The sequence below is a fragment of the Dermacentor silvarum genome, chromosome 7 (genome assembly GCF_013339745.2).
Source record: "Dermacentor silvarum isolate Dsil-2018 chromosome 7, BIME_Dsil_1.4, whole genome shotgun sequence".
Taxonomy (NCBI): Eukaryota; Metazoa; Arthropoda; class Arachnida; order Ixodida; family Ixodidae; genus Dermacentor; species Dermacentor silvarum.
Window position 1 is genome coordinate 76,529,562 of NC_051160.1, and position 23,251 is coordinate 76,552,812.

At 45.3% G+C, this 23,251-nt stretch overlaps 1 protein-coding gene across 3 annotated transcripts in view; it reads left to right on the forward strand.

The window, feature by feature from the left end:
- LOC119458240 (uncharacterized) overlaps nt 1-22,792 on the forward strand; it is a 37,297-nt gene extending 14,505 nt beyond the window's left edge. For all 3 annotated transcript variants that reach the window (XM_037720069.2, XM_049670889.1, XM_049670888.1), the window contains 2 exons: nt 5,347-5,442; nt 12,191-22,792. In XM_037720069.2, the coding sequence (XP_037575997.1) occupies nt 5,347-5,442; nt 12,191-12,355 (261 nt within the window). In that variant the 3' untranslated portion in view covers nt 12,356-22,792. The remainder of the gene's footprint in view (nt 1-5,346; nt 5,443-12,190) is intronic.
- Nucleotides 22,793-23,251: the final 459 nt, after the last annotated feature.

The following is a 23,251-nucleotide window of genomic DNA, read 5'->3' on the forward strand; positions in this document are numbered from 1 at the left end:
TCAGTTCTCCAGATGAAGAATAGGATCTGTTCTGGTTTAGCAATTGAACACAGTGCCTCAGCCTTTGCAGTGCAGTCTCTATAACAACCAGCTAATCAGCAAACACTACGTGGCAAGGCGAGGTCAAATTGATCTCTCAAAGGTGCCTCAAACATCCATTAATCACATGAGACCTGTGAAAGCTTAAAACTTAAGAGGAAGCTTTATGAAAGGGAATTTAGTTATCGAACAAGCTAGCATCCAGTGGATGCCCACTTTTGCAAATCGAACATTAATTTAATTATGGGGTTTTACGTGCCAAAACCACGATCTGATTATGAGGCACGCTGTTATGGGGGACTCCGGAAATTTGGACCACCTGGGGTTCTTTAACGTGCACCTAAGTCTAATTACATGGGTGTTTTTGCATTTTGCCCCCATCTTTGCATATCAAACTAGCTAGGCATCCAGTGGATGCCCACTTTTGCTGTCTTTGCACCTTTTAAGCTTCTTTCATAAATAGTCAATCAGGTACGATTGACTCTATAAAACATGTAAAAGTTGAGTGCTCGTTAGGCACCATGTTACATGAGCTTGTGTCATGGGTGTATGGAAAAATCCGCTTACGGGATTTTCCATTACAGTGGGTTTTCCATAATGCTCGATAATGGTATGTTACTAGGTGTGGCTTTCATCCATAGTTCGGACATGTAGTCAAACCTTGTGCACTAGCGAGGAAAGCAGAAGCAAAATCAGCATCTTATTTTTAGTGCTAATTGAAATGAGATGTCAAGGGCACATCTATTACGCAAGTGATGAAAAGAATGTAGAATGTGACTTTCATCATGACATCCTGTTCAATCAAAACGACCTTTGTTGGTGGCACCAACACACGGTGGCTCCATGAATCATTCGAATGTGTTGTTACTTCCTATTGTTTTTTCCCACCAAAGGTCGTAGGTACAAGTTCCTTAATTAACTCTGCCTTAATTAAGGCAGTATTCATTAAGGGGCTCGAATCCACGACCTTTGAGGTGGCACCGTGTGGTATGGTGCATGGCACAACGCATACCCCGAATTTTGGTGTCATAACGCCGGGCATCAGATTTTTCGACCCATGAGTCTAGATTCTAAGGCTTCGCCTTAATATTACAGCTTAGGTGGTATATATCGAAAGACATTGCAGTAACACTGTAGTAACAATAAAACATCCAAATAAAAGTTTTGCTACAGAGCAATTTCAGTAGACAATACGGAAAGACGAGAAAAGCAACGGCTGAAATAAAAATTTGCGGCAAGGCATTTTATGTACTGCTCTTGGATACACTTTGTAGCGAATAATATTAGGCGTGTGCGAATACTCAAATATACGAATCGAATTGTAACTTCTCGAATAGTTCGATCGAATCTTAAGTATTCGGTTACTCGAATATTCGTTACATTCGGCGAGCCTAGTTGGCGGGTAATATACACGCTCTAAATACACAAAGTTTGAATGCGACGAACCTGATAGCACACAGATTTAATTGTGGTCGTGACACAGCCGAACCGTGAAACTGAACTAAAACAGCCTTTTGTTTGCGCCGCTCACACAGGCTGCACCATGTTTCATTTCCTTCACAAGCAAAAGTTGTATACAGTCGCCGACAGATTTTTCGGACTCATTATTCTCATTTTTTAATTCGGACTTGTTGGATATTCCGGACTTCAGAAATGCACCTTCAGGGTTCCCATAGAGCTAATGCAGTATCGCGATGGATTTTTCGGACGAATTTAGGCACCAATGATCGATTTTCCAGACTAAATCGCTCGTTCTGAGCCACGCTACCCGTTCTTGGAGGACGCCATGTTGGAATTTCGCCGACTTGATCATGCTTGGCTTTCAGTGGCCCCCTCTATGCCCTCCAAAATTGGGACACACGCGCGCGCCATTCTCTCGTCTCGGAGACCACGTGCGAAATAACGGCGCTCATTTCTTCGACCTCCATGGCGATCTCCGTTAACGGAGATCGCCAACGCCATGATGCTCTTGTCGACTGCATGCAGAGACGGCAGTCTTGCGCAAATCCAAGCAAATCTGATCGCCTCCAAGCATAGTATGAGGCAGGGCATTATTAAACATTTTTTATACCACTCTAAGCCTCATAAATTTTCTTTTTTAGGGTGAATGAGTTTTTCGGACTTCGATTTTTCGCACTAGTTTTCGGTCCCCGTAAAGTCCGGAAAATCGGTCGGTGACTGTATACATTTGAGAGGGATCGGAGACTGCAATTCGCGAGCACAAAAGGAAACCGCCCTAACGAACCGCGAAACCGCGCACCACGGCGTGCTGTGTTGGCTGCGTCCCGTCGCGTGGCCGACGCGGGGCACTCGCGGCACCTCTCGGCTGCAGAGCCAACCAATTGCTCTCCTACTTTTGCAAGCCGGATAGAGGTGGCGCCAGTGTCTCTTCCCCCGTCGCCCCACGTGCTCCGCGCCGTTGGCCGTTGGCGTCGTTTCGCCGGACAATTCGAAACCACCAAGTCCCTCACTAGCGGCAACCAAGCCGGCGTGTTCTGCTCGCGAGTTTTATCTGCATTATCTGTCGGAAAACGTAGTCCGACGTCAGGGGCGACATGACTGAATTAACGAAAAGTGCCATTTGGAAACATTTCGTAAAGAACTCGGCCCAAGAGGCTACGTGTAAAAGCTGTGATACGAAACTTTGAACGCCATCGAGTACTACGACGCCACTTGCGAACCATCTCAAGAACAAGCATTTTTCTTTGCACAGTGTGTTTTGAGAGACAGCGGGAAGCAAGGAAGACCAGAAGGCGCACAGCCGCTCATCGAAAGTGCGCTGAAGTCGGGCAAGGACCTATCGCAGCACGAGAGAACGGCGATAACCACCAGGATTGCCCGAATGCTGGCCTTCGGCCTTACAGTCTGTGTTGAAAATCGAGGTTTCAAAGAGCTGATGAACCACATGGAGCTGTTGTACAAGATACCCAGTCGCACGACTGTTTTCGAGGACAATCATCCCGGCGTTGTACAGACACACAGTCACGGCTGTCAAGGAGGGAATGCATGCGGACTTCCAGGAAGGCATAGAGTCGATCTCGTTTACAAGTGACATGTGGACGGCGAGATCTAACCAAAGTTACATCAGTCTTACCTGCCACTACTTAACCTCCAACTTCGAGATGAGAAGCTTTGCATTGGACAACTGGAGTGTGACCGAGAGTCACACTGCTTGCAACATACTGGAGCACCTACAAGCAATGATGGACAACTGGGAGCTGCCACTGCAGAAAGTGTCAGTCTATGTGGTGACAGACAATGCACAAAACTTCCGTGCGGCCCTTAGGGGCATTTCTTGCGTCCCAATGCACTGTATGGGCCATACACTGCAACTAGCTATAAAAGATGCCAAGGAAGAAACAGCAGGAGTTCCTGCTATTCTCAAGAAGTGTCGCGCAATTGTTGGTCATTACAAACACAGTGCCCAAGCTGCGGCAAGACTGCAGGATTGTCAGCGACGGATGGAGCTTTCAGTTTTGGAACTTATTCAAGACGTGGAAACAAGATGGAACAGTGAGCATGACATGCTCTCACGTCTTGTGCAGCTGAAAGAAGCCGTCTGTTTAGAGCTTGCCACCTCCGAGACAACTGTGCCCAACCTGGCACCACAGGAGTGGAAAGCAGTGGCTGGGCTCGTCAAAGCTCTTGAACCAATCGCATCTGCGACCAACGATCTTAGTGGCCAGAAATATGCAACTTTGTCGTCAGTAGTACCATTTCTCTATCGAACACAAATGGTCCTGAAACACTGCATTGCAGCCGATGATGACACCTCAGAGATTGCAAGAAACTTGCTGAAAAGCATGAGGACAAGGTTTGTAGGGCAGGACTGAGCAAAAGGAGCATGTGTTGGCAACCGCCTGTGACCAAAGTTTAAGAACCTCTTTTGTGCTCAAACATTCGAGGAAACAAGGCTCGTGGAGCTTGCAAGAACTGAGTTGCAGAGCTCTCCAGGAGAAGCATCAAGTGACTATACTGAAGCGTCAACATCTACAGCTCACAAGGAGCGCGTCAGCAGTATCTGGGACAGCATTGAGAAGCTGGCAGCGTCATCAGAAAGAAGACACTCCTCGAAAACAGCCAACATCGAGGAGTTTCAGCGGTACCTTCGAGAGCCCACTTGCAGTAAAGACCAAGACCCTCTAGCATTCAGGAAAGAGACAGGCAAGCAACACTTCCCAGGACTGTGCAATATGGCCATGAAGTACATGGGCATTCCAGCAACGAGTGTACCAAGTGAAAAGTTGTTTTCGGCGGCTGGCAACATTGTTACGGCCCGGAGGGAGAAGTTGACCCCAGATCACGTACAACAGCTGCTTTTTTTGCATGAGAATTTGTAAATATTCGAGCTTCTGTTAAATAATTTTGCTATTTGATATTCGATTCGATATTCGGCTTTTTATTTCTTGATTCGATTCGGTATTCAATTCGAGACTTACTATTCGGTATTCGCACACCCCTACTTATTTTTTATCCACGATCTTCTCTGAATTGAGGTTTCAACGAATATACGCTCACATTTGCATGTGATGCAATGTGCTGCCAAGTTTCCCTGAGCACTAACGAGGCCACATGTGTGCTTGCATTCCCTTAGCTATTATGTTTCAATGTCACATTAGTATAATCAATCTTTCCATGGAAATGTATGCATTTGACTGAGTAAATATGGTAAGCTATGCTGTGGCCTAGTTGATGAACATGGTGCTTTGGTTGCAAAACTGCATTGACAAGTTTTTCTCATTTCAGGTCATCTTTTGTGACCGAGGCACAGAATCTTGGCAGAGATCTTTGGCAACAACAGCTGCGGTTTTATAGCAGGAATAGAAAAAAATGTGGCGCTTGCTGGCCTAGTGACACTACCTCTTACAAAAAACTCTGGAAAAAAAATATATATGTATGTGTTTATGAGCACCGTGCTACACATGCATTTGTTTAGAGCAGGAGCAAAATGAGTGATAATGCAGCAGTTTTACCCGGAGCATAGCTGTTGACAAGAGCGAGTGACCTAATTGACGCCACTGGAGCATGCCGATGTCTGTCGCACACGAGGCCGATATAACAGCAGTCATGAGCTTCGAAATGAAATTGTTGTGAATTAGCCCCATTTGTGGCACTGTTTCTTCACATGTCCATTTCTACGACATGTTAAGCATATTTTTTAAAATTCATCCAGGCCTGATGATTTGGTATTTCTTGCTTGCAGTACATATTACACGAGGGAACCCTGCAGACCATTGAAATGCGGCGGTGCAAAGAAAAAAAAATTTTTGTGTGTAGCACTCTTGTGCTTTGCTTTATTTTTTGCAGAAAACTTTGGAAGAGCTGCACCCATTATACCAAGCTCTGTTCCTGCACCTGATACGGTGGAAGGAGCAGCAGTCACGCTTCGCCTTCAGCATCGAGGTACGTCCACTTTGCATATCAACTGAACAAGGGTACAGTGGGACCAAAAAAAAAATCGGGTGGTTAAGGGGCCATGACATGGTCGTCCAATTGTTCGCAGTTTATCATGGTGCAACTGAGTGTAGAGAGGCCTTTATGGTTACACATGGGAAAAAGAAAACAAAAAGAACTTCAGCTTTCAACACACATTTTAAACTGAAATTTCAGCTTGAAATCACTGCCCCTAAGCTCCTCCCACTGACTGCGACAGTCATGTTGGCACAGCTTGTGTGACGTCAAGTGTGGGGCCACCATTGTGTTGTCTACTTCGAAGCATTCTGAAATCAAGTGCACGCCGTGCTGTACTCTTGTTGCACGCATGCTGTGGCACCCAATGGCACTGCAAGGTTGTCACCATTGCATCGTGCCGGCAAGTTTTTCACTCTCGCAATAAAAAATAACAGTGTGAGCTAGAGAATGCCTGAATGGGCCGACTGCCAGGACTCACAGTTGAAAACGTAACTATCAGTATGCTGCTTACTTTGACCACGCAGGCAGCATGTTGTTTCGCCTTCCATCAGTGTTGCCAGACTGCTGATGTAGTCCAGCTGCCATATATAAAAATAAAATTCAAATACAATCGAGCCCACTTATAACGATCCCTGATATAACAATCCATCGGTTATAACAACCACATTTCAGTGCATTCACAATTTTCCAACCCTCCCTATGGAAACTGCTTCCAGATATGACAAACGTTTTTTAAATCGCCATGCTGCTACAACGAACATTTCAAACCCGGTCGCGTTGAAAAGAGGGCACAGGCGAAGTGCCAAAGCACGGAAGCTGGGATCCAAACTGGGCGCACGGCAGCTCGCGCCCCACTCCAGTCCAACCGTGACGATGATACGGCCTTGGAGATGAGCGAGCGACCGCCTTGTACGGCTTTCGGAAGCCTGTGAAGAAGGTCACTTGTGGTCACGCATTTTCAAGGCATGCCTCCAGGGTGGAGGTGTGCCGTGTACAGCATAAACAGCATAGCGTCAGGCATGCACCATGTGCATTACGTCTGTTTGAACGATTCGGAACGACCATTTATGTCTTTCCACCAGTGGAACAGTGGGTGCTGAAGCGTTCCTGTAAATGCGGCCCTATTTGGCGAGAGCGCTGTACCATGCGCTGCCGACACTCAATGTTGCAAAGTGTCGGCGGTTATGCCGTTATCAGGAGATCACGGTTCGGCAGCGTTTCGTTTATGCATTGTTGATTGCTGATAACGGTTCGCGGTGACATTCTACCTTTCAACATCGCATTTTTTCTCGCCCGAATTGCCGTATATAACGTAATTTTACAGCTCTTGTGTGACTGATGCACAGTCGTAATGTCGATACCATGGTGTCCGAGACCTTCGCAGAATGTCGGCATGCCACAGTAGTTTCCGAAGTGTACGCTTCTGGCCAGCTAGAACGCTTCGGTCTCGTGTGCAGAATAGTCATATCTCGCTGGTAGTAAAATATATCACAAGCTCTCGAATAAAAAATGGCGGCTGCACTTGCAGTTTCGAAATGACAAGTGATTGGAACCGGGCGCTGTTTTGAGAGAGCTACATATGCCACATTTAATTCTTTAGATGGACGTTCCTAACGGAAGTTTGCAGCAGCTAGGTGCTGGAACGCACTGGGAACAAAAATGACACTGAAAATCTGGTTTTCAGACCAAAGTGCTGCCTAATTGTGACTGCTGATGCCAGGTTCAGTGCAGTTAAATTTTGAGCGTTTTTAACCCTTTGAAACGCTATGTACACAATTGTGTACACCAAGCTAGTCCATCAACAGCAAAAGCGCTGATGAAAGCAATGATATTTAAAATGTGTTGCATGTATCTTGAAACACTTGTGATTGGAATTGTGCTGCAATTTTGGATAACATTTACAAAATGTTTTAGCAAAATGAGTCGGAAGGTAGACTGTTGGTTGTTTTTGCTAGGTGTCACTGTGTTGTTGTATGTAGCGGGTTCACTTCTTTCATTGTTGTTCACAATGCCATGCACCAGGCACGATTTTCAAGCGGCTGGATAAGTGCTTTCAAGGTTTTCATTACACGAAATAGCTGATGTTTTCATATTTGATGTTCCTGTAATGAGTTTTCGCGTGGAGTCCACATTCTGTACTTTTGACAAAACTCACTAAAGAATTGAAAATTGTTAATCTTTTCTACAGCTGTACACTTTTTATGATTCTGAAGATGCAAGAAATGTGGTGAAAGTAAGTTTAATCAACAGGATAAAGTGGCGTCTAAAAGGGCGAGTCCATATATAGCGAACTATTGATATACAGTAAAAGCTCGATGATACGATCATGGCTAATACGAATTTCCGGATGATACGAATTTTTCTGTGGTCCCGGCCGAGCCCCATTACTTTGCAATGTGCTAGAGAACGGTTGTTACGAATCGATTTTCAGCCTGTGTCGGTTGATACGAATAAACGCCGCCCCACCGACGGCTGCGAAAGACAACAGCGCGCAGTCACGCGCTTTCTCTCCTTCTCTTTTGGTGCGGAGGCGCGGCGCCGGACAACGCGGACTCCGCGACTGGGCGCGAAGAGTTTGAAGCGGTGGCGCTTTTGGTGCTTTTGTACTTTTCCTCCTTTTCTGCGAGCCGTCAGATGGAGTGGCTGCTGCGCTTCGGGCCGCGTTCTTCGTGTTTGCGCCATTTTGCCTAGTCGCAGCGAGCTATGTCTCGCAAGCGGAAAGCACTCTCCTTTAAAGAGAAATTAGACATTCTTCGAAAGGTCGATGAGGATCCCAAGAGGAAGCGGACGGAGTTGGCTAAGGAGCTAGGCCTCGCAACGTCAACACTGAGCACAATTGTTGCACAGCGAGACTATCATGAAAAACGTGCTTTCGTTCAACGTCAACGCGAAGCAAGCGAATTCGAACACGCTTATTTCAAACATACCGCGCACCGACAATGCTCTTAGCAGCGCGCCAAATCACGCGGCGGCGCCTCCGACCGGCATTGCTCCGACACCGCCATAGAGCAAAAGCTCAGGAGAGACCCCTCAATGCCACGTGCGAAGGAACGGAAAAAAAAAAAAGAACCCGCGGCGGAAATTTCCTTCTCTCTCAAACTGCAAGGTCGCCGTTTCTGCATCGCGCCGGAACAAGCGTGTACGTGCCGACTAGAGTGTTCCAGACAACCGTATTCTAGCACACACTAGTGCCGACGTCTCAGCCACGCGGATATAATGGCAGTGAACCCTTCTCCTCTATTTTCTAGTCACATGTTGACCTTGCACGCTGCGGCAGCAGCGCAGAGGGAAGCAGCGGCGGAGGCACAGTCGGGCCAACGAAACTGCCACGCCCGCAAACGCTCGCTTCCCGATAACGGCAGAAAACGAAACTTCAGGGTGCGGCTAAAATCAGCTGGCGCCAGCACGGCGGCGGGCGCACCCGGCGATGTGCGCACGGAGCCGAAGGTGAGAGAGCTACGAGGGAGTTTGGAGGGAGGGCGAGGGGAGCCACCGAAGCGGCGGAGTTGACGCGGCCAAATCCGCTTCCCTGCCGCCCTCCTCCCTCACCTTCGACGGTCTGCGCGCGCACCCGTGTGCCGGCGCCGCCCGCTCGCTCCCTGAAGCTTCGTTTTCTGTCGTTATCCGGAAGCGACCGTTAGCCGGCGTGGGCAGTTTCGTGGCCCGCGCTTGCTATGCGCTTGCGCGCCGCGATATTTCACGACTCACACCGTTCGTGCATCGTGCTATGGTGCACGAATACTTAAAAAATACGTCCTTTTAATTCGAACAAATTTTCGGGCCCCTTCGAGTTCGAATTCCACTTTTCGTGGAACTATCGAGTTCGTTAGAAACGGGTTCTGCTGTATGCAAATTTTCTACTGCACCGAATGCGCTCAAATTTTGCGAGCTTACTGTAAGATGTGTGTCATCTGACATGCAATGCATAATTCGAACTCAAAAGTTTGGTGTCATAGTTTCTTTAACCAGAGGCCAATTCTGGTTTACTACCCTATGCTGATTAGAGGTACAGGGATTGAAACTAGTGGTGTAGAAATATTCAGAAATTGAATTTTTCAATTTTGCATCGATAGATACTCGATTTCATCGAACCACAAGGTAGAAACCTTGATTGATACGATTCTGCGTAATACGTTTTTCGGGATGATATGTTTTTTCTCGTTTCTCGGCCAACCTGCCTGCACCCAGGTTTTCGCATTACGTGTGTGAGCATGCATAGGAGCAATGTATTTTCATGTGGTTGATACGATCGCGTTTCCACCTGAAATTGGATGATACGACTGCAAACTGGTATATCTGAAACTCGTAGCTTTATATTCAAGTGTACAAGATTAAATTACATTCAAATGACCCACGAATGACGCGTTAAGGGTAGGGATGGGCGAATATTTGGTATTGTCGAATATTCGATCGAATAATTCTATATTCGTTATTCGCTTCGATTCGAATTCAGGTATTCAATGTTTTCGAATTATTCGGCTCTCCCGAATAGGCAGCCAGAAGCCACGGACGGCCGGTACACATCTCGGAGGCTATGCTTCACATCATAGCTGGTATACATCAACCATAAATCTCGAAGGCTATATGTTTTGCAATAAAGAGCCGGAAATGTGCGACACAAAAGAGCAGAAACGGCGCTAGCGTACAACCAAAACGAAGCGGCGGAGTCTGCATCACCGCATAGTCATCAGCGGAAATCGTACGTGAATCAGCAACGACGGAATGCTTCGTGCCTATTTGTGCCTTTATTGCATTTACCGCCACGCATAACAACGCGTTGGCAACGGGATTTCATAGTCGCAATCCATGATCGCGTCGATAGCTGCCGTGGTTTCTTCTGCAGCGGTTGCGGCAAAAAGTAGTTTCATTCTGACTCAATACGCACGTCGGCCACATGCCTAAAAAGCTGTGTAGTGGCCATCCATGATCGCATAGATAGCGACCGCAATTTCGTCTACAGTTGTGGCAGAGAACGGTAGTTTCGTTGACTCGGTGCGTGCGTCAGCCGCGTGCCTTAAGCACTGCAAAGTCGCTGTTCATAATCGCGTAGATAGCAGCCGCAGGTTGCGACAAACAGTTGTTTCGGTTGGACTCGGTGCAAAGCTTTCGAGGATGAAGAGCACAGGCTACATCAAGATGGACGTGCGATCTATTGGCGGTCAGCTTACTGGCGAAACAATAATCGGGATATGCGTGCGGTAGTGCAAAGCGCGTCGCAAATGATGGCGCGTGCCGCGGCCGTGCTGCGGAGGAAGTCGTGAAGCCTCGATCGCCGCTGCGAGAGCCAATCAGTCACGAGATGACGAGAATTGCAGCTTCCGCACTGGTTTTGTGCAAAATAGCGAAAGGATTTGCTTATCCATTACACTAATAAAGTCGTGCTGACGTAGTAAGCATTTGCTTATCGTTTTCAGGATACCCTGATAATTCAGCATTCGGTTAATTCGGACATTTTTTTTCGATCCCGTGAAATTCGAATTAACTGTAGTTTTACTGTGATATGTGATAGATACTATTCGAACTATTCGATTCGAAATTATTCGACTAAATCGCTATTCGCTTCGAACCTCAAATTTACTATTCGCCCATCCCTAGTTAAGGGTTAAAGGAAGGCCAGATGATGACATGGCGAACATTAGGTGTGCCATCGATCACTTCTTTGTCATCGCAGTCCACCCGCAGTCGACTGCACGGCTCCTTGGAATCTGTCAGTCTTTCTTGTGTGCATGTGTTTTTGCTCACAATAAATCAGAACTACCCGAACATTGAAGATGGAGCGGGTGAACATTGGTAACTTGTCATTGTGTCTGAAAGATGCTGGGCAGAGTTATGCAATCAAGACAAATGGTTTGCAGGAAGATGCAGACTTGAAATGATAAACAGCAGACGAGCAAGGAAGGCCTCAGATATTATTCACAAAGACGACTCGCAGAGGTCGCGCAACCAAGTTGGTCGAAAAGCAATGGTTTTGGTTCAGTCGCCCACTGCTTGATTTTTTTAGTCGCATGACTGCAGTCACAAACCTACTGAAGCAATTAGCAGTGCAGGAGCAGGATGTCTGCTCATTTTACGTGGCGGTGGAGATGCGAGCAGACATGAATGGCATCATTCACGACACATTTTGCTGTGGCAACAGGCCGATCGCACTTGCTGGTGAGAACATCAGTCGCCCCTTGTCACCAGTCAGGATCGGTCTTGGTGTGGCGCGACCTCTGTCAATCGTCGGTGTGAGTGCGCCCTTATTTTGGAGTCACTGTTAACGACAGGGGGACTGATCATCACATGCCTTTTCTGTAATGAAGACATCGCAATAGCTGCTTTGACGAGAAGTGGGGGTGCTGGATGCCGAAACATTGGCTCCAGTCTGACGTTTTCCTGGTTTGCCCACTAATTGATGAGAAAAATTTTTGTCACAGTGGCCAGAAGAGATTCTATTAGATGTATTGCAAAAAAGACGGTGAAAGTGGTTAAAACTCTGTGTCACTTTGGCTATTTTGATTGCGTTGAGGACAGTGGAGAAATGCGCTATTATTCACCGCAACACAAGACAAGCAGCCAAATCGAGTAGGCTTAAGAAAACACAAGCACTGCCTATCAGCTGAAAAGTTATCAATACCATCTAGCTCAGTGTATCATAGTTTGGAGAAATTTATGTTGACAGTTCAGCAGAGAAATTTCCTGCTTACACCCTGTGCAGGAGAGATACTAACTTTGTGTTTTCTTTATGACCTCCTCGCAGAATGACGGGCCGTCCCTGCTGGTCTGCATCGTGATGCTCTCTCTAGTCGTGCTGGTGATGGTCCTCTTCACCTGCCAGCGCCGCCTGCCCGACTCGATGCGCTTCTACCCGAGGCGCCGTGTTGTCAGCCTCAAGATGCTGAGCTCATCGCTCCACGGCAGCTGATGGTGGCAGTCGCTGCTGTTCCACTGAGGTGTGCCGAAGGAGCTGCCATCTCTTCCCAAGTCACGTGTTGCCTGTTGCGTTTACGTTGAATTATTTTGCCGTTACTGTGTGTGTTTGCACGAATATGACACGGGGGTGGGCTTTCGGCTGCTTGGAAGTGGGGGAAAAAAACAGAAAGAAGTAAGCCCACTTTAGTACATGTGTGTTCAAAGTACTAAACAATGATGCTAGTCTATGAGCCTTGTGCGTCTAGATCGTGCTGTCTAGGCGCCAGCACCAGCCTTCGGCATTGTGCAGGTCACTGCCCCTTTAGCAGACAAAACCTTGTGAGGTGGTGCCGTGTTAGTCCAACAGAGCATGAAAACAGCAAGTGGACCGTGCGACCACGTGCAGGGCTCACCAGAGAAGGACGATGGCAAAGGGCCCGCTATCCCAAGAGAGGGAATGAAAGTATATAGCTGCCAGGCCAGGAAACGCATGTTCTCCCTGTCGAACAGGCCATAAACAGATGCCGCAGTCAAAAAAAAAAAAGAAACGAGCAGAAACATTTTAGCATGAACTGGCTACGCATAAAGTAACTGTAGCCTTGTGCTTGGCATGGGGCCTTTTAGTATAGCACAGTGGGCAGTCCGTTGCTACAATGTTCGCAGCGTATTACCACCTACATACGCGCCACAGACAGCGCAGGCGTGCTTCACAGTGACAGGTAACCCATTGCGGTATGCAAAAGGCCTTAACGGGATAGTGAAGCATTGCACAATTTATATAAGGCCATATAAGTATGTGCATGAAGTGGCAGCTGTGCTTGTACAGTGAGGCCATGCGTATGTCTATTGCATCAGTGGATTGGGTCATTGTACCTAGAGCCTCTAGACAAGATTTCTGAGCTTACTTGAATTCTTTTGCACCGTCAGCCTCATCTCTCGGTGTTGCATGTGCTCCCCCTATGCACAGACCCACGCTTCCTGCCACCCAGGGGCCAGCTTTCCCACAAAGCTTTGATGCATAGTGGCTGTAATCGCCGCATCTTGAAGCACAGGACCCAGGGAATAAAGTGTGTTATATTCGGAGCATGATTTCAAATGTAATGGGAGGCACCTTGTCAGGTGGCAACTCTGAAAGAGAAAAACTCGTAATATTCGTGCAAATACATAATGTCAATGGGGGTTCAGGGGCATATTTGTTGAGTTGCCCATGATATCTGTTGGTTTAGTTTAATGCATTTAAGATGGCAGTATTGACGATAACTGTTCTGCTTGCGACAGATTGTGTTGGACGTTGATGGCTTGTTCGAGCAGAGCACAAAGATCTACCTTCTGGACCGATTTGGTTGGGCTTCTTAACAAAGCTAGCTGGTTAAGCATATTATGTACATGATGCACTTAATATAGGTGGACAAGTGTTATTAATTAATCTGTGTGTTTTAAGCGCATTGTACATCTCATTGAGCTTGGCAGGACACTTACTGCACGTGTCCACAGTTGCAGGTTGTGCTAAATGCTGCTTGTCTTGTGTGTCGAATGCTAACCCTAATAGTGAATCGACATAAGGCACTGCTGTGCTAACATGTGTTGTAGTATGCCACTGATACTTGTGTATTGTTAGACTCCTTAATGTCGCATCTAGTGGTAGCATTACGACACAGAACACTGTTCCTAGTTTGTATGCCTTGCACTTTTGTGAAACGTGTAATAGGGAGGATGTGTGCGCTAGGTATGAACGTTTCCTTGACGGAGTCTCTTGTGCCTACAGCTGCCCATGTCTGACTGGTTCAGGCACCTTAATGACATATCCCAATGTGGTGTTGCAACACGTTATGTGCGTTTTCTTGTTTGGACTCTGCGCTTCTTTCTAGGGGCAACAAAGTGTTTTACATTGTATGTGTATTGTAACTAGGGGTGTGCAAATACCAAATAGCAGATTTCGAATCGAATATTGAACTGAGTCAAGAAAAAAAAAGTTGCATGTTGAATCGAATATTGAATGTCAGAAAATGTTTCACAAAATGTAATACTTAACATTTTGTGCGAGAAACTATGGTTCTACACATGCTCCGGAGTCTCCTAGCCTGGCATAGCGAGAATGTAGCAAACTGTCAGTAACTTACTTACATAGAAATCGAGATATACAGTGCAGTCTACTTTTATTTAAAGGGAACACCAAATTAGTATTCCAGAACTGTTTATAGCTCAGTTTTAGTATGTAAAGGTCTGGAAAATATTTTCTTTATTTATAGAATATCAGTTAAATTGAATTAAATGCTTTATTTTTCTCTGAAACTAATGAATTAGTGGCATTCTTTTGTACTTCATACGAACGTGGTCCTCAGTTTAATAGGGGACCAGTGATTTGCATCAATTCTTTATTTATTGCATAGAATGTTTTGCTTTCCAGTTTTTCTCCGATACACAAGGGCTAGCCCAACTTCAAAGCAGGTGGATTATCGTAAGGCCATTCTGCACGTCAGACGAAGTGACTGCGCATCATGCGACTCGATCACCGCTAGCACGCGTAGCCGGCACCTACGGTAAAGAGCAGGCGCCTTCCGCGCCGTTTCATTGTCAGGTTCGGCGTGATTTGCCACTTGTCAAGGATTCTGAAATCCGGTGGGTCACGATAAGTTTGTGCACTCAGACGAATGACCTGAGACGAAGCTTGTACAGACAGAGGCGGCCCCGGCCAACGCGGCGCTGCTCTGCAAATTGCGGCATTCGGGCGCAGCGTACGCGATCCTCACACCAGGCCGACGTTGGGGAGCGCTCGCAGTGACAAAGTCCGCTATCGTGTCAGCCGGAAGCAGCACTGTCTGCTGTGTAGTCAGCACTCCTTTTGCACTAAAAACGAAGTGAAACTCTGAATTGGGCGGCATCGAGCACTAGGGGTTTGTTGCACGCAACATGTGGCACTGCATGGGTCTCTGCACCGAAAAGTAGATATTCGATTCGTTAATTGAATTATTCGAACATTCTCAATTCGATTCGGTGATATATTCGAGTATTTGCACACCTCTAATTGTAACTGATCTGTTGCGAAGCAGGTGTTGGTGAGCAAAGTGCTGGTTTGGGCTTGTTGGTAACTCATTCTAACAAATTAACTGGGCAAGTAAAAGGCAAGCCCAGAGAAAGCTCGTTCAGTCGCTTTCTTTGTCCATGTCTTTTACCTGCCCTGTTAATATGTTACAAAGTGGAGGTGATTTTTGTTTGTTATGCATGAAGATGCAATGTTTCTAGTGCCATATAATGTAACGTTAGGCATAGTTCTTGTGAGTTTCTGGTCTCTGGTTGGCCAGACTTAACAAAGCTTCGCAGCATAGATATTACTCTTGCGATGCTTGCAGACAACTTTTTTCTGAATAGGAAGGCAAACTTGCTGACCTGAGTCACCTGTGTAGCATTTTACAGTAATCAGGAGACGGTGGCCCCATCATGTGATCCTTCTGCTATCCTTGTTCACCATGTCCCTGATGGAACTATGTATGATGGCATGGAAGATTCAGTGACAAATTGAAGCATGTTAGATTGAAAATTGTACGTTAGTATTTTCTTGTTGTGAGAATGAAATTTATGAGAAAAGTGTCATTTTTTGGAACTAATGTGCCATTTCTTCCTTGTCATTTTATGTACATGTTGTGACGACATGAGGATGTTTTTTTTTCTCCTCAGTGCTGTTATATTCAGTGAAGTGAATTGTGCTTGTACGAACGGCCATTTGAAATACCAGACACTTATGTTGCTGAAACACCACATTGTTCTTGGCTTCCTGCATTTTCAAGTTCATCTCTGAGAATTTCATTAGCCTGATGGGCCCCTAAATCACCCTGGGCTCGAACATTTGCTTTATATCGGCAGCGGTGTACCATTCTACAATTGAACACACAGCCTCAAGAGTTTTTCGGAATGATGCTATAATATCAAAGTCATGGGCATTTGATGGATGGCTCTGCGGCTTCTGTGGTAAATGGAATAGAGAACTAAAAGGATGGCTCCACAATTGTCCGCTGCTGATCACCCTCCACATGACACTGACTGAATGAAAGCTTCACGGAAGAATCAGTGGCGGACAATGGGCAAGCCTCCCTCCTCTCTTGAAACACACAGCCGGTTCTTGTGACGTTTGGGATTCTCGTCCCTCGTCAGTCGACTCATCAACAGCTTTTACCTGGCTGATATCACGTGCAGTAGCCTTCGTGCGTCACAATGTGTGGAAAATGGACACAATGCATGCAGCTCTGTCATGTTAGCCAAACAGGATCGTCATGGCATTTCGTACGCAATACACGCATTTTATTAAACTTGGAGCAGAAGCTTTGTAAAATAACATCACTTGAGAAAGGGTTGACAATGGCACCAATGTCTGTCCTTTTCTCACGTCATGTTATGTTGTGCAGTTTCTGATCAAGTCATGAACCATCCAGCCGAAATGCATATGCTTCTGCAGTTTATTTAAAATGTGTTCAAAATGTCAGGGGTGGTTTTGCGGCCATTTAACATAGGTAATGCACTGAAGCAGAGTAAAGCAGGCACTGTAGAATAGAGAGGCAGTTTTGGAAGTCTTGACTTTTTCAGTGAATTTTGTTGTACAGAGCCTAAGATTTCAGTGATTTGTTTAAGTTGATGGGGTGGCAGCATTTTTGAGATGTGCCTTTCATGTGCAAGATGACAGCTACGAAGTGATAGCCTGTTACTAGGATGAGCCTGTTACTGATGAGGGCATTATTTTTGGGAGAAAGCTTGTGGTTGTGAGACAGGTAGTTCAGAGGATTGAGGGACGCGTTATCTGAATACCCTGGTTTGTTTTAATGCGGTAGCGTTTAGGGAGCCCCGTGTCGCAGAAAATCTGGCGTCAGCAATGCCGCCCGCGGCCGAGAAAATCATCCTCAACCATGCAGGCCCTCCAAATATATTTTACCACTAAAGTTGCTCACAATTTCTCTTGCATTATTTACAAAGTTATTCCTCGGAATTTTGAGAGTGACAGCCCACAAACAATTGTCATGAAACAAAACACCGACAGCGCATGCCTTTTATGCTAAATCTTCTCAGGCTGAAATATTAAAGGTGCAAACAATAAAAGAAGGCCGGCCCAAGAAAGAGGCTCCATTTCTACCAGAAAGCGTGCCTTCGTGCATAGCGTTCGCCGCCAGCGTTTCCCGGTAAACATTATGGTTACCTAAGCTGCAGTTGCCGGGAAGTGTGAGAAACAGTCAAGGATCTTTGAAGGCGAAGCTTAAGCGTCCTCCAAATTTTTCCTTCTGTCATCTTAAAATTACAATGCGCAGAAAAACTATTCTTGTGGGCAGGCCTTGAACTCGATAGACTCGAATGGGGTTGTGAGCTGAGTGTTCTAAGCATTTCACCACTGCAGCAGCTCCACTGCAATGCTAGAATATTATAGCATGCCTGCCAACTTTTATGATGTTTTCATAGCATGCTTGGTTTTTGGAGCTTGTTTACGATTTTCATATCCACGTCAAGATACTATTTTTCATTTGCATGTATTGTAGTGGAAAACTTCATTCCGAAAGATTAGAAATACACTACGGTCACTGAAAAAGTTTTCATAGCCCGATTTTTCAGACCCATCAATTACACGGACCTACTCGCGCAGCAGCGACACCAATGTCTAGAACTGATGTATATAATGGTAACCTAAATTTCAACCACCGTTATGCGAATATTTCATGAATACTGTTCCAAGCGGTTGTCGCGCTGACTATTCTTACTGCAATTATTGAGCAGGGTGTCTGTTGATAGCATCCTTACAGAACAAAGCCTGTGGATATAATAGTTCTCCCAGTCATGAGCACGTAGGCGATGTATGGTGCTTGTCGTAGGATAAACGTCTGTGACCACTGTATGCACAGGGAAGTACGACAGTTATGTAAGGCAGTGGAACCTCGGTGATACGTTGCTTGCTGATGCATTTTCCTAGCTGCTACGTCACATTTTCGCAGTCCCGATCTAAAGCCCATTGACTCCTATGTATTATGTTCTCATTTGATGCGTAGTCATTCTGTAATGTTACTGCATTTTACACTACACTTGTACACGGCGGTCAAATAAATTTAGTGGTGCAGAGGCAAATTCACTCTCGCACGTTGCTACAATGATTATTAATGTATACTCACAGTTGCACCTGTCAAGCCCCACCCATGGTCTCGCCCTGAAATGCCGGAAGCACACAATTGTCGGTTCCAATAAGCATGTCTCAGTGCGTTTGTGTGTGTTTGGCCGGTTTCCCAGAGTCAGCTTTGCCGCAATGCAGTCGCTTTGCGTGGCGAAGCATATCAAGAATAGAAAGGCGTCGCTGTCGTGGAACCTTGTATGTGTCCCCTAAATATGGGTCTCTTGTGACGGGAGACACACATGCACGTCTCCGGTCACAGTACAGAGTGCCGTACAGAAGTGTTTCTGACATTGCTGTGGTGATTTGGGGCCTTCCTTACGGTTAGGTTTTCCTGGCTGTTACATATTTTTTCTGTGGTCCCTTGAAAAACGTATTAATGGGGTTCTACTGTACATAGGAAACAGTTTGAATAATCAAATAAAGCAAAACTTAGTATTTTTGGTTACGAATGTAGTATCTTTCAAGTTATAGAGTTTTATGTGTCAAGTAGGAGAATATTATGCAGCTTCATGCGCTTGTAGCAAGACAAATAGATGTGCCACCTAGTGCATTCTTTGCAAAGGACTAGAGTCTGGTGTTGCAAGCACCGGATTGCTGTGGTGGTAAAGGGAAAAGGCATATTTCTGTGGTTGCTGCAGCCAAGTTCCCTGTGTTATGATTGAGTCTGAAAACATTGTAATATAGCTTCAGCACGTTGTGAATGTCATGGCTAACCAAGCTGCTTCGTAGCGTGTAACAAAGAACAGGTTAGCAAAAATTAGACACAAACAAGGTGATGCATGATGTTGTTTGTAACCTATCTTTTGCTGTGCTACGAAGGAGCCCATTTAGCTGTGATCTAGTCTCTGTTGCACCAAAGCACATTGTGAATGACATAAACAGGTTGTGAAGTGATTGTGTAAACGCACCTGTGAGAGGAAATGTTGGTTGCCTTCAGCTATCGCCACTACATATCTTGTCTACAGAGCAAAACATGTCGCTTTTCTTACTCTTGCAACTTAAAAAGGACATTTCGAGTTTACTGCCTTCTTGTAGTGCAATTTTTCCTGATTGCAATTTTTGGCCGACATCATTCGTTGATGCAGTTGGTATGTTTGCTTGCATGTTTCACCCAAAAAAAAATTGTTAGCTGCCATTTTATGTGTACCTCATTATCTAAGAAGCAAGCTTCTGCAGAGACATGTCGTGGTTTCTCCGTATGTCAGCCAGAGTTGTAAGCGTTAGAGAAAAAAACTAACCACTTACAATTACTTCATTAAAAAATGAAACTGATTATAGTGGCTCATTACTGCACCACAAACATATTTGAGCACTTGCTAAAAAGCAGTTCATTACTTTTACGTTACTTTCCTCACAACTTTTATTAACATTGGGCAAATACAATATATAGAACAAGCAGGCCTGGCTATCTTAATTGTGTCCTCTGCAGCCCTTCACGCCTTGTTCGCCTTCACTAACCATCGATTTTTTTTAAAATTCCGTCGGTCATATTGCCCTGTTTTCTTGTGGGGACATCATGCAGCAACACTAAATGCTCACTCAGTGTATGCGCTGAAGGAAAGGGCGGTGTTGTAACATATGAACACCTTATGCCAGGATTGTGCTTACACACTGCAGTGAGGCTCACGACTGGGTCCTCCATGAAGCATGGCACTTCATTACTGCTGAAGCTCGGAGAAGGCGCTCCTGGTATATGACCAATGAGAAGCTGAAAAGTTACGGTAGAACCCATCTCACAATGAGCGTCGACAGTTGATGCGATTAGCATTGATGTAACGATGCACCTTATTGCCAACGCCAAAACATGTATGCAGCTGTGTTCCTCTCTTGCACTTAGAACTACACACGCTGCAGCATCTAGCTGCATCTAGCTAGATGCAGCTAGTTCGATTCTGCCAAGCACAGGAGAAATCTTAAAGGATATTTTTTGTCATTGAAGAGCACCATACACGTGGCACATACCCAGTTACCCAATTTGCCATCAAATGGATGAAAAGTGGCACAGAACTAGTGGCATACAGTCAAACCTCGATATAACAAAGTCGTACTTGCAATGAAAAACTTCATTATATAGAGAATTTCGTTATATCGGGGTTTCGTTCATTCAGTAGAACTAAGATGGGGAAATAAAGTACTTCGTTACATCACGAATTTCGTTAAATCGAGGTTCGTTATATCGAGGTTTGAATATACCCAGTGACCTAAGTTGTTGTCAAAGAGGTACATTAAAGTGCACCACAGATTGAGTGTCACTGACCCAGTGCCAGTGACCCAAGTTGGTTCTACAGTTGGTTTCCAACCCTGTTCTCTTGGTACAGCAGCTCGATGCACTACACATTCGGCCATGGACTATGAAGTGACCCAAGTTGATGGAAAAACGGTCAGAGATTCAGATAGGCAGACATTCAGACTCAGGGGAAGTGAATCAAGTACCGTGAGAGTGCTAATTCTATTAAAAATTGTGCGTCAGGAGATTTCATGGCTCAATATTCGAAGTGGCCATTAGTATGGTGCCATAGCACAACCGGTTCAATTTGTGATACATCTGGTGGATCATTAAGATGAAACAAATACTTTGCGCCCGGGTTTTGCCTGTCTGAACATGTACATCTGGGAGGCTGCTGCGTGGCATGACTGCTGGCATTCTACTGTAGTTCCCTGCCAAATTCAAGTGCTCAAAGATGTGTCACCTGTTACAGCTTGTTCTTCAGGAAATTAATTGGTTGCATGTAATTTGTTACTGAAAAAGTATTTGAATTACAGTGAGTGTTACCAAGCCAAAAAAGTGATAAATCAATTACAAAACTACTAAAAATGTAATTGATTAAAAGTAATTATATGTCATTCATTATGCACAAGTCTAGTGTCAACTAAACAAATTCTGTTGAATAGGCAAACGTAGATGCCAGATGTTTTATTGATGATGTGGACCAATGAATACAAAGTTATGGAACTTGAGTGAAATTAAAAGCAAGGCATGTGGAAGATATTTTTTAAAGGGCGTTGAAATAAAATGGGAATTCACCTTATCTCATCTCGTTTTTCAGAGGCATTAGTATTTCCGGACATTTTGTCCATGAGACACTGAACTGCCACGAGCAGTCCTCCAGCTGGGTGATAGAGATGTGGCCGGAAAACCACCGGTGTATGTGTCGTACTACCATATACTATATTCCTCATTGTGTATACAAACAATGTTGCCACATGAGTTGCAGCAGCATTGTCACATTGCATTCTGTGCCCGATAATTATTTGCCCAGTGACTTATGTTAATTATGCAAATGGGACATGCCTGCAAATGGAGACGCAAGCGACTGAGCAGCTTTGGCACGGAATGTGTCTGGCCACCGTTCAAGGAACGGCGTTTAGCTGGAAATGAGGCACCGTAGGCATGCAAATAGTTTTTTTCTTTCAGTAGCAATGTTTCAGCTCGTTTCCGTGTGTCTTTCAATTAACAGCAAATTAGTCTGATTACTCTTGGGAAGATAAGGTCGCGGTGAGGGACAGGGCTGTCCACGAAGTGTTGTGCGGCTCTGAAATGAGTTTTGTGCAATTAATAAATTAATAGTACCTGCAGCCACTCGTGGTGTCATCAGTGTAGTGGGGGTGGTGAAAAAAGTTGCACCTTAACGAGTCGAAGCACTGCGTATAGTTTGATACATTGGAATTCTACAATAGGTGGAGCTTGACTTGCTCCCACAACTCACCTGTGCTTTCTCTACGAGGGGTTTCCATGGGTATTTTTGGTTAGAAGTGTGAAATGCTGGGCTAGTTGGTTCATGTTCTGAAGCGAAAAAAAAAATATATATATATATATAACCAGCGATAACCAAGACTCGGGACCAGAAGGAGGCACACAGATATTCCATGATATGGAATATCTGGTTTTGATGTAAAGGTCTTGAACACTCGATCTTGTATGATGCGGTGAAACAGTGTGGTTTGTCAGTTGGTCATCAGATGCTTGTTTTCATTGCAATATTGAATAGAGAAATAGCATTTGTGCACATGCAACACCCTCGAAAAACAATGTGTGTAATGCCTTAACGCCGGATGTTTCAATGCTTCAGATTGAAAGATTTACAGCGTGACCTGATTTCTGGTGTATGTTTTCCATGACCTGGCACCTTGCATTTGCATGTAGGTTTGCTAAAAAAGTTATGCCTCTTTGAAAGATGTACATCGAATTCTGCTTTAATTTTTCGCATTCCACAGGTGCCATTTATGTAATCATTGTGTTTTTTTATTGCAAGTGTGCATTGAATTTTATTGCTGTAATTATAATGCAAATAAAAAGCTTCGGACCCTCTGGTTTGTGAATGAAGGCATGTAAACGTGGCAGACGTGACTGATAAGTTTCCACGTGAGACTTTGAGGAAATCATAGTGTATCACTAGTACTTGTGCACTTGCCATAGTCATTTGTAAATGCAGGAGGGAGAACTTCGAAAAGAAAAAGTTAGTTTCGACCGACAGGCGAAGCATTGGTGGCGATAGCAAATTATTAGACAACTATACGAAGTAATGTTAGTCCATTTTATAAGCTGCGTGAAGCTGCTGTAAACATTCGCCTACTATCTAAATTGACAAGCATGTAACGCCTTGCACAGGCAATCGCGAGAACATCTCGCACTCGGTGACCGCAGACACTCGCTGTCAGAACGCTGGCGTGATAAGTGGCTGCAGCGGCGAGCGACATTCCCTTCGTGCTGCCTCTCGCTTCAACGCGAACTAGGCGCGCAAAGTACAGCGCGATACGCCTGTACTTTGA